We start from the raw sequence: 12,357 nt of genomic DNA on the forward strand, positions 1-12,357 counted from the left end.
AAAGTAGCAGTAGGAGCTTTGTCATGCCCACATGAAAATGATTTGACTACAAGTTTGGGAAAAAGCAGTGAAACATAGAATTATTTAGCTTTGTCATTCCAGAATAGATTTTGAGCTTTGCCAGTAACAACAAATGAGCACCAGCCAGTGTAGAAAGAAATATCTTCAAGAAGAAATAATTCCTAGATTGCCAGGTGTGTTTCCTTAGATTTGTTGCATAGATGCAGTACCATATTCACTATGAGTCTCTTTCTGTTGGATTGCTTTCTCTTTTATACTTTTGGCTGGAAAAATTAATGGTTGCATTAAAAATAGAGAGGTGGCTGGAGACTGGAGTGTGTGTTGAAGTAACAGTTGTCTCTGTTGTACACCACCACCTCCCCAGCTGCGAGGACCTCTGTCCCCCCGGGAAGCATGGGCCCCAGTGCGAGGAGAGGTGCCCCTGCCAGAATGGAGGCATCTGTCACCACGTCACCGGGGAGTGTGCCTGCCCACCAGGATGGATGGTAAAAACACTTCCCAAAATCAACACAACCCTGTAAAACTTCCATATTTGTAGATTTAAGGCAGCACCAGAAAAGGGTAGCAAATGAGGATAACAAATGCAGTCTGCCTGTTGCCAGGAGTAATGAGAAACGTGTTTTAAAGGACTGGAACAAAATACTTGCAAAACCATCTGTTACTGAAAATCCTCCAGTTCTGTGCTGCCTTTTTAACTATCAGCTTCTGAGAAGCAAAATATATGATTCATACTGTGATGAGGCAACATTGTTTAGATCTTGTCTGGAAGTCATTAATTTCTGCATAGAAGTAGATATTATGCGGAGGTGACACTGATATATGTTTTAGCAGTGGGTTTTGTGCCTGTTTTCATATGTATAGTATGAAGAACAAAAAAACCCAGACCTTTAAATATTGTGTTAAATGTTGCTGTTGGAAATGAGGCATCAGAACTTTGACATTATCTTTAGACTTTCTAGTCTTTTACCAGTGGATAGGGAAAGAAGAATTGACCTCAGATTTGCAAGTAGTCACTTCTACTACCACGCAGCCAACTCCAAGCTGGCAAATAATGGAGTTGGAATATGATCAAAGGGCTGGAAGGTGATCAAAGCCCAAATAATTTCTTTACATACATTCACAGATAATACTGATCAATAGTATTTGTTAATATTATTTTTAATTGAAATGTCTTTTTGTGAGAAAATCCACATTTACTGAGCTTTTAATTATCTCAAGATAATTGAGATATTACATTGAGATAACCTAAACCAGAGGTCAGGTCTTCACCAACTAGACAGCATAGCTATAAATGATAGTCTCTGTGTGTTTGAATAGCACCACAGATCCTGACTGCCTAACTTGAATTATGGCCATTTTTATTTTTCATTCCACTTCATGTTAGAAGAATGAAATTATTTGTTATAGAATACAATGTTTTGCATAAATTCTTAATGCCCTTTATTTAACTAAATGCAGGTAATGAAAAATGAGAGTTCATGTGAAACTGCAATGGAAATTTTATACCAGTGTGTGTCTTAACTAACAACTTACTGGTTAGCCCTTTGACTAATTTTCCATTCCAAATAGTTATTTAAGCAGAGGTCATTAGATTTAGATTTTTTGATTCTGTAAAACACAATTTTGTCAATGTAACCTTTTTTGCTTTACATGTAAGGAAGGTTTAAAGTAGGCAGGTATACATTCTGCAGTATCTTATGTTAACTGAAATACCTGCATGTCTTTTGTCTGATGAAATGCCTGTAGATGTTTTTCTTGAAATGGCTTCTTGAAAGTCTTAAGATCTGATGCTCTCCTCACTACACAGGTGTAATTAATTCCAAAGATGTAAATAGCAGTGCAGAAATTCAAAACCCATTGAAGGGAAGCAGGCATCCTATGTAAGCTATTAAGATATGCTCCTTTAAATTAAATTACAAACAGCTTCTCCTTTCATCAGAAAAAAACAACTTATCATAAAGTAGTATAATTGGGGCATTACAGCAATTACTGATTTCTACTCTACTTATTGGAGGGCATTTCCGGGTGTCTTGATATATACTACTCCTCATAAATAAATTGGGAAGATCTTGTTATCAATTAGTCTTAAATGTCTAAGTGTTTTCACTGTTGCTTAGAGATAGCATTTTTCATTAGCTTATGCTTCCAAATGGAAATCCTAGAAGATTATCCCCCCCAGTGCCGAGACATAGCCTGTGTTTAAAGATGGAGAAGACTCTGGCATTTCCAAGATGAGCGCTAGACAAGTGACATGAGATCTCCCTGATCTTCCTTGATTACAAACATTTCTTCTTTGCCCACTGAAGCTGTAATCCCAAATCTAATATTAAGATATTTTGTTTTGTGCACACACAGGGCATGGTCTGTGGTCAGCCTTGTCCTGAGGGTCGTTATGGGAAAAACTGTTCCCAGGAGTGCCAGTGCCACAACGGAGGGACCTGTGACTCAGCCACAGGTCAATGCCATTGCAGCCCAGGTTACACAGGGGAACGGTAAGGAAAATATATTTTTGCTGGACTGCTGAACTTTGCAAGGGATCCGCTGTGGCTGTTAGAGGCTGATAGAATGCAGAATGAAAATACCTGTGATACTATTAGAAGAGTCCTGTGAAATATTTGTCATGTCACATAGCTGATGCTGGGTCACGAGTTAAAAGCGCTTATGTGACTAGCCTTCTGTGGGGAGCTGTTTGGTTTCAGGATTTTCCTGCTGTGGCCCATGCTCTGGCAGTGTCTTGTGTGTCTTCACTTGAGTGGTTTGCAGAGTGATGCATTTTGGAGTATGGTGAAGGGATGAGAAGGGAGACTCTTGGTTTTGTGCAGATGTTTGGCAATCATAGTAGGAGTGGAGGCTCATACAATTCTTCAGACTGAGCAGGCTGGAGAGGTGTTACCTAAAGTATTTCATTCAAATGAAGAATTGAAACTTCTTTATTTTCTGACTTGATTGTTAAAAATCACCTTTGATAGAATGGAAAGGTAACATTGCAAGACATAATCTCTGAAGGCAGTGGCAAGTGATAAAAGAAGTGATTTCCTGCAAGTATTTTAAACAGCACGCAACTCATTTGCTGAAATCAGCAGCAGCTTAATCACTGGGGTCAGCCAGGGGACCTCTGCCAACAATTTATAGGCATTATAACCATATGCTCTTCCCACACAAGTGTTCACAGGACATGGCAAGAGCTGTACCAGTCATAAGGGGGAAAAAAACTCATGAAGAAGGGAAACATTTAGTCCAGAGCCATTTGGATGCCAGAATAAAATTCGCATCTGTGAAGAAGCAGAGTAGACAGTAGTAGACACATTTAAAGAGACACAAACAAGGCAGCAGGGAAATCGAAGGAGTATCCATATGAGAGTCCATGCACTGGACTAAGCTGGTGTTTCTAGAAGCAATTTTGTTTTTTTTTTTTACTTGGAATTTAAATCTGACTTTAATCTTAAGTGCCTTACTGGCTTCACCATGTTGATCACTTTTGCAAATCTGAGCTCCTTCTTTTCCTGCAAAAAAGGCTATATTTGCAAGTCCTTTGTTTTTCAAGGTATTCCAAGGGCAGGAATGGGTCAGAAGCAAGGTTTTAGACCTGGTTCTTATTTCATGTCAGTGGACTGGCAAGGGAGGGTAGGATTAAAAGAAATGTGCGGGCTTTGTCTTAGCTAGCACTTACATAAAGCAGCAAAAAGGATGTTTTTTAAAAGTGCTAAACTGTTCACTTCTCTGTGTAACTGCAACATTATTTGTCTGAGATTTCAGCGTGGTTGTGAAATTCTGGAACTGGTTCATATAGGAAGAAAAAGAGGACTCTTAAAGCATGTAATAGTTTCTAGGTTTAATACAAACGAATCTGGTTTAAAGTGCCTTTATAATTCTTCTGTCTAATACTTTTTGACTGATGTCTGTCCTCATCATGAAGTGGAAAAGGATCTTCCAGAGGATACAACTAAAATAAAATAAAAATTATTGTGTTAAATTTGTCTAATTTGGCTGGGATTCCTGATTGTCATTTGGAGAAAATTCAGGCTCAGCTTTATTTGTATAGCCTCATTACGAAACATTTAAAAAGGGTTATTAGCTCTATTATTATGCTACATCTCTGAAGGAAAGGGGATATTATTTCTGGCTTCAGCCAGGGCAGAGTTGAAACTTTGTCCATAAATTGAAACTTATGGACAGCAGCATCAAATTGAGGCAGTTACTGCAGAAGCATGAAATTAATGTGTATACCTATTTTATGTCAGTCAGAGTGCTCTGCCAAATTCTGTACATTTTGCAGTGACTTGTATCACATATTGGAAAATCTCCCGTAATAAATGACCAATCATGCAAAAAAAACCCACCCCAAAACAAACAAAAAAAGACAACTATTTAAGAAAAATGGAAAGACACCACCAAGGAAATTCTTTTATAGGACTGGGGAAATGAGCAGGTTATAAGCTGATAAAACCATTAATAATGTCCTGTATTATTAAACAGTATTTTTTTACAATCTGTAACTTGGCAAAACATACAGGTACCCAAATTGCAGAAGATGTTTTGTGCGCTTTCATTTCCCAGCACATTTCAGGACTTCAGTGTTAGCATGCTCTGGCCCTAAAGCTTTGGAATTTAGCTGTTTTACTTTTTGTCCATGTCAGCATAATTCAGAGCTTATAGGATACTTATATTGAAAAGTATGAGGATTTTCCCTGATACGTAAGCTATGAAATGTTGTAATGCTTAGCTCTGAGATACAAACCTGTTGAGCTGAGAGGTCTCATACATACAATAAAACATTTTATGTGCACTTAGAGATGGAGCCTTTAGTAATGCTGTAGTGTGTTGTAGTGCTGCAATTCCAAATTTTAACAATTCGTTTATATAAAAAAAAGAGAAAGCTGAAAACATCAAGCTCCTGTTGTATCTCTTAAATACATAGTCAATGAAACTGCTATCTGGAAACTCTTTAGTAAATGAGTTGCAAGTTTTAGAAGCAGGATACTGAAAATTGTCTTTAAGCCAGGCTGGACAGCTAAACATACAGCTAAACTTACAGTGTGACCTTTAACTCAAATAATATCTTTCATACGTAAAACATTAAGAAAGTAAGACTGTTACCCGAAGTAGCTGTCTTCTAAAATCTGTGCGAATGAAAGCAGAGAGGTTTGGTGAAGAAGTCTCTTTGTTACGATGTATTTTTCTTATGAAGCAACAAAAATCACTGCTATTCTCCCATATAGGTCTTTACTAATTTTCACTTCAATTTATGGGAAAAGTCAGATGAAAAGAATGGGTTCATGTTACTGAAGATTTTTCCATGTTATGCTGTGAATTTTTGAAGGCCAAAATAAAAACATAAAAAATGTTCAGAATGAATTTCTGAAAATAAAGGTATTCTTGAAGCATCATGTGTTTGGAAACACAGTTAGAAAATATTCTCTTCAGAGACTGCCGAGCATGATTGCCATTGAACTTCCTGGCCTAAGCATCTGCAGGAGCACGTGTGTCTGCTGGCTGTTCACACTATTGCCAAGTGAAGAATCTAGATCACTTAAAAAAATTACAGATGGATGGCTTTTGAAACCGAATACTTGAAAATTTATTCTTTCATACTTCAGGTTTGATTTTAAAGGGTTTGGTTTTGTTCTGGTTCCTGAATGCGAAGTGCAAATGTCTGCGTATGTAAGTTGTCTCATTTGTTGAAAGGAGACTTTTTCCAAAGGAATTTGCAAAGCCTATGTTTTTAAGCCTGTCTAGCTGAACAGAAAAGGAACCAGAGAAAGGCACTTTTGAATATGAAGTTATGTAAATTTCAGCTCTACCTAAGAGGCATTTTAGGCCAGTATAAGAGATTCCTTAAAAACTGTATTCCCCTTAAATCTCCAAATGTGGTAGTTTATGGGAAATAGAATTAATTTTTGTTTGTTTTTCTCACAGATGCCAAGATGAGTGTCCAGTGGGGACTTATGGAGTGCAGTGCGCTGAGACCTGCAAGTGTCTGAATGGTGGGAAATGTTACCATATTAGTGGTGCCTGTATCTGTGAACCAGGATACACTGGACAGCACTGTGAAACAAGGCTTTGCCCTGAAGGAATTTATGGTCTCAAGTGTGATAAAAAGTGTCCCTGCCACATGTCTAATACCTGGAGGTAGGCTTTACAGGCTTTAGTCTGTTTCCTTTTTCTACATGGAGAATAGAAATCAGAATATAATCTGCAAAGAAATGTTACCTGATTTTTATAGTACTTTCATACAAACTGAAGCAGTATTTGATATTCTCTAACCATATCAAGAAAGAAAATACCAGCTCAAAAGAGCTTCCTAATTTTAGTGCTTGCATCTACATTTGATCTTAATATTCACTGTTGTATTTGGTCTCTGGCCTATAAAATAAACATGAAGACAAAGTGTGACCTTTGTCTATAGTTACCACATGAATAAATCATTATATTGTTCACCATATGAAGTTAGTATACAATCATATGTCTCTTGCATATTCTGGTGTACTGTAGATGAGAACTTGCCTTAAGAGTTGGGTGTGAGAAGAGAATCTATTTCTCTCTCTTTTTCTCTCTGTGTGTAAATATATAAGAATAGGTTTAGGTGACTGATTTAACACAAAATTTCTGAAGCCCTACCAATTGTAAATCTAGATTTGAAAAATATATTTTTTGTCATTTCAGTGATTTTTCTAGAAAACAGGTAAAATCTGATCCCTGGAAATCAAATGAAAATAGTTTTCCAACTAGCTTACCTTTTACTATCTCTCCTTATTCAGATGGAGAGTCCTATTTTTTGAGTTTTGTGTGTCTTTGTAGATTTTGCAATGTTTCATCATGTTGTTATGAAAATCTGAATACTAGTTTTTTGCAGGCAAACTTTCAGCTGTGAGGGAGGAATGTCACATGTGAGTTGAGGCAATCCAACATATTTATAGGCCAATTCTGGACAGCTTTCTCCTGTTACGAAATGCAGTTCTGATGAAATATTTTGTTCATCCATTTGCACTTAATTGCATTACTAATCACAGTACCTTTTATCAGGTTTGTGAGCATTATCTAAAATTTCTGCTGTTGAAAATAGCTGTGAAAGAAATTTGGAGGGACTGTTGACTGTCACATAGAATACTGTTATATGTTGTATATACAATGCATTTTTTTATTCCCCATAGATAAACCAAAAGCCTTTAGCCAGAATTTAACAGTGATGTTAAAGCACTCAAGCACATACATGGAAATATCTATGCTGTTAGGCCTCTGTGAAAAATTCCTCTTGGATTGAGTTGTCCAACATACCTTTCATTGACAAACCATTTTGACAGCAAACTGAATTTTTTTCCCTTTCAATTCATATGCTTTTACAGTTGTGTGCTTGTGCTTCTGTTTATCCTATTTACTTGACATGTCTTTCGAAAGAATACAGGTTTTGACATAAAATCAAGCAATTGATTCTCTGGGCAATGTGTTTAAGAATAAATGACTCCATAATGCTGACCTGTCTAGCTCTCAAATCATGCTAGTAGACCAAATAATAACTCATAAGTTACGGCAAGCTGCTTTCCTGAAAATTCGTCTGCAGACTGTTGTAGCAGCCCTACAGGCTTAACAGGAATATATTACACTGTATAGTATTTCTGATATTACAGGGATTATTTCTGATTCATGTTCAACACAGCTGTTCCTTCATTTATACAACTGGAAGACAGCTTGTGGTCAAATCAGATCACAAATGTTCACATGTAAACAGCTGCATATGGATGGTCTTTTTTTGAACATTTTCCCTTCTGTATGACGAATCAAAAGGCACTTAACAGCTCTGAAGGTGCAGGAGCATATTTGCAATGATCTGTAAGGAAAACAAAGATTTTCATGATTTCACAGGTGTATTTTTCATATTTTTCGTATATGGGTTCCTTTCCCCTGGGTCAGGAAGTGATTTAGACTATCAACAAAAATCAAAGGACATATGAATAATGGTACAGAAGATAAAAGGGACACTTTACATCTCTAAGAACTTTTTGAGAAACCAGGCTGTCTTCATCTCTTACTAAATATCAATTTGCTAGGAGACAACTGTTTAAGCATATCAGGGAATATGTTCATAGCTTACTTCTCTACTACAGGCAGTATTTGGGCTAATAGCAGCCAAAGGATTGTCTTCATAGCGCTAACCCATTTAGTGGCAATGTAACAACCAATAACACCAGGGCATGAAAAAGGGGGTACAACTCCTTCAAATACACTTAGTGTATCTGTAGGTCTAGGATTCTGGGGGCCTTGGTATTGTCAAAAGCTTCTTTCATCTGGGTATGACCACTAGTTTAGATCTCCTCAAAGAGGAGCTGTTGATAGACTTAGAGCCCTATGTTATTACTTATGTTTTTAGTATTCATAGACATGGAAGTGAACTAAAGGTTAGTTAAAAAACCCCAAACTTAGCACCAAAAAATAACGTCGTAATATATGTGTACATATGTTATAGTACACAAGTGTATGTCCAGCCAATTTCTTCAAATACTTGAAGATACAAAAACATCGTGATACATTATAGTTTACAAATGCATACAAATTTCTATTACTATTTAATGATTGAGGACATTGTATCAAAACAGCTTTGGCAGTAAATCATAATTTGCATTTTGGGTAGGCTAAGCTACAGGGATTTTGCCGTTGTTATTGGTTGGTGGTAGCTGCTGGGTATGGAAAGCAAACCCATTCTTGCTCTTAGTGGTATCAACATCCTCTATTAAAAGCTTCATAAAGGGTTAGGTATAGATACACTTGAGAGATTTTATTCGTTTTGAGAGTTCCAGAGGACAGTGGCAGGTAACAACCCTCTTGCGCTAAGAGTTTTTTCACACATGGTTCCTTGCTATTGCATCTTTTGATATATATGAAAGGATTTGGACTACAGTACAAGTCAGACACAGACCTCTGTTCTCCATGACTAGGTGACTGTCAAATTTTCCCTTTTTACTTGATAGTCAAGAGAAATAGAGTGAGTGCAAGCTGGCTAAGATTAAGGCTGTGTAAAACAGGTTTCCTCAGTGGGGTACAACCACAGTGCTGTGAACCGGAATGTGCAGACCCATATGTCCTACCATTGCCATCCACAATGTGTGGGGCTTACAGAAACTTGTCATTCTGAAGGGTTTGTCCTTCAGTTTGCACGAATAAGTAAAAAAGACCTCAATCTGCCTTCATCAACATTATCGCTTGGTTTCGTATAGGAATGACCTTCCAGCCTAAACCACTTTTAGACTGGGTTTTGTCATTCCTTTGCTCAAGTGACAACTGATGACCATTCAGAAAATACAAAAAAGGCAGATTGTAGCTGTATATTTATCTGAAAAGTTTATAAAGGATATTCGTTATACCTGTGTTACCGACAGCATACACAGTGGTTTCAGGTTGATCTCCAAGCTAAATTTGAGATGTCCCTGATTTTTTTCTTGTAAGCTTTTTTTTGGTGATCTTCCAGCACTGCTTCACACTTGTAGCAGGTGAGATCAGCTTGAGTCATTCTATCAACTAATTTGGTATAGCTGAAGCTGTGTGTTTTTGAAGCCAAGATAAGGGCATCTTACAATTTTGCATTTTTCTAATGATCTTGTATGTACACACAAGAGCTGTTCATGGAAATTTTATATTGCAAAGACTGTTACATAATTTAGTTGGAAATTGTAATAGTGAAACACCTATATAAATCACATGACAATCATTGCCTTCCTTTAAGTCCTTCAAATATATAATATCAACTCCCCGTAAGTATTTTGTCTTTGTACAAAGTAGGGTTGTATTGCCAGAAAGTGTGAACAAAAGACCAGGAATAAAAGCAGATGTACTGGCAGTATCTCTCAAACATCTATTTCCCCATCTTAACATATAAATGTTGTCAGCAATTAAGATAACTGCATGAGAACCCATCAAAAAGCTTCAGAAGTGCTTCAGCTTCCTACATCTAATTACAAATTACAGAATACTAATTTTGGTGTCAATCAATATATGTGCAAGTATGTCTTATTAACACTCACTTGGGGGGGCACAGAATATCAATGCCTCTGCTTCATACCCAATGCTTACTCATGTGTATGGTCTCCCCCTCTCCTGGAAGGTAAAAAACCCAACAACAAAAAATGCGGGGGTTTATGCCTTAAAATGACAGTACTCCTAATTTTATTTTATGAATATATTCTAATACATTTCCTAGTGACTATTCAGTTGTGGACTGAAAAATCTTTTTATGTTCCCTGCTCTGTATTCTTCCACTGGTAAGAAACATGGGAACTGGATCTAAAATGCCAGTGAGTTCCTACAGGAAGTTAGGAAAATTATTTTATAGTTTTGCATGTATTTGATATGAGAATAATTCCATTTCAACTTACTTCATGGCGGGTATTTTTGTAATGGAACAAATGACAAGGGGTGTTGACTGTGAACACCATGAGTTTTGAACCATTTCTGCATCTGGTTCTCTAGTTGAGAAGACCTATCCTCTCACTTTATATAAACAAGCTGGTTACTGTCAAAGAGATTTTAGTATCTTCAAGACCCCCAGATTCTTAAGTCATTATAACGTATGCAATAATATATAGTGAAAAGAATGCAGAATGACGTTCCAACCTTTGTAATTAATAATTTCCTTGATCAGAAGTATGTTGTCAGTTGGTTGTACTCAGCATCAGGGAACTCTTAGTTTGACGAATAGTTGTTGAGTCCAAATGCAGTTGCAACTAATCCTGTATTCCCATCTTACATTTCAACTTTTCCTAACAATACTGTTGTTATTTATGTTATTGCACCTAAATGTGCAGTAGGTATTTTTTCAAACTTTCAAATGGTCAGAAAAATACTCAGTTTCAAACACAGCCCACCAACAAGAAGTCAGCAAATCTTGCAAAATCAGGATCTTATCAGGGGTTACTTAATATGTCTGGATGAAGGCACTTCTTTTCTCCAGCACACTTAAAGGAACTTCAATCAGTGGCAGACAAGTATCTTTAAACAGTGTTCCCATTGTAAATATATTAGATTTGGATATTAAGGCTTTCCTTTGGTGCAAATTAAGCAAGTGCTTTGTCTGCCAGAGTGCTACAGAGTACCCCATTGTGTCCACTTTTCCAGCACATATATCTTTGCACAGCTGATGATGTCCATTTGTTATGAGACAGCAGCTGTCTGTCTGGCCTTTCAATGAAACTGCTGTTCCAGGTAGAGACAGCTGGTCTGCCACCAGGTATGGCCAGCACAGGGGGAAAACTCTCGAGAAGGTCACTGCTCTGATGGTACATCTGACTTCCACCCGATGCAAATGAATTTGTGGCATTCCCAGAAAAAATGCCAGTTGTCATCATTTTGGCCAATAATTTAAAGAAAAGAGCATGCTTGCTTCTCACTGGGTGCTGTGTTGTTATTTTGCATTGGATGCCATGCTATATTTTCAAAGCATTGTATCTATCAGACAATATGCTGCTGAATGTAACATAAGAGTGTTATGAAAGTGATCCTATTATACTTGGAGTCACAATGTATTCTGGGAAATGTAGTGGTTTCATCACCTTTATATTTGCAACCGTGGATAGCTATTTTATGGAAAAACTTCTTTTCTTTCCAAGTCCTCCCAAAATATCTATAATTTGTATGTTGTTGCATTTCTTTAATTATGCATTTATACATACATATACAGAACCCTTTGCTTTGTGGTTTGAGGAGTAAACCTACCTCTATGCAAGATCTGTTACGCAACCCATCTATAACAACATGTTTTTATCTGGGTTAAAAAAAAAAAAAAAAAGGCATGTTTAGTCCTAAAGTATTTATCCTTTCATACCCCCTGGCAGCTGTCACCCAATGTCTGGGGAATGCTCCTGCAAGCCCGGTTGGTCTGGGCTCTACTGCAATGAGACATGCTCTCCAGGATTCTATGGCGAGTCATGTCAGCAGATCTGCAGCTGCCAAAATGGTGCTGACTGCGATAGTGTGACTGGAAAATGCACCTGTGCCCCTGGATTTAAGGTAAATAAGTCTCAATTTCACAACAGCCTTTAGTTAGTTGCCAAATTCTTCAAGATGTTAGTGTGCTTTCTCCACCACAGTAAAAGAGGTAAAGACACTTAGATACCAATGGTTATCTTACAAACAAAATCTGTGATTGGTTGTCAGTACTGAAAGGAATCCATTTTAAGAAAGAAAAGTTAGTTGCTCTAAAAGACGTAGAGAATAATGAGGGTGTGCTGTTGAGATGTAAGTAAGAGGAAGAGCAATAGCTTTCAACCATTTTCTTGTTGTACCAAGGCCTCATGCTTCATACAGAGAAACTCTGGACAAAGACATTTGTTTTAATAGTTCAGGACAAAC

The 12,357-nt window shown here is 37.2% G+C and overlaps 1 protein-coding gene across 2 annotated transcripts in view; it reads left to right on the forward strand.

Moving 5' to 3' along the window:
* MEGF10 (multiple EGF like domains 10) overlaps positions 1–12,357 on the forward strand; it is a 97,795-nt gene that overhangs the window by 50,294 nt on the left and 35,144 nt on the right. For both annotated transcript variants that reach the window (XM_061377409.1, XM_061377330.1), the window contains exons 7-10: positions 386–506; positions 2,377–2,513; positions 5,938–6,150; positions 11,841–12,015. In XM_061377409.1, coding sequence (XP_061233393.1) covers positions 386–506; positions 2,377–2,513; positions 5,938–6,150; positions 11,841–12,015 — 646 coding nt within the window. The remainder of the gene's footprint in view (positions 1–385; positions 507–2,376; positions 2,514–5,937; positions 6,151–11,840; positions 12,016–12,357) is intronic.

The sequence above is a fragment of the Neopsephotus bourkii genome, unplaced genomic scaffold (assembly GCF_033783945.1).
Source record: "Neopsephotus bourkii isolate Nb327-2 ecotype Australia unplaced genomic scaffold, CSIRO-AGI_Nbou_v1 NB_30, whole genome shotgun sequence".
Classification (NCBI taxonomy): Eukaryota; Metazoa; Chordata; class Aves; order Psittaciformes; family Psittacidae; genus Neopsephotus; species Neopsephotus bourkii.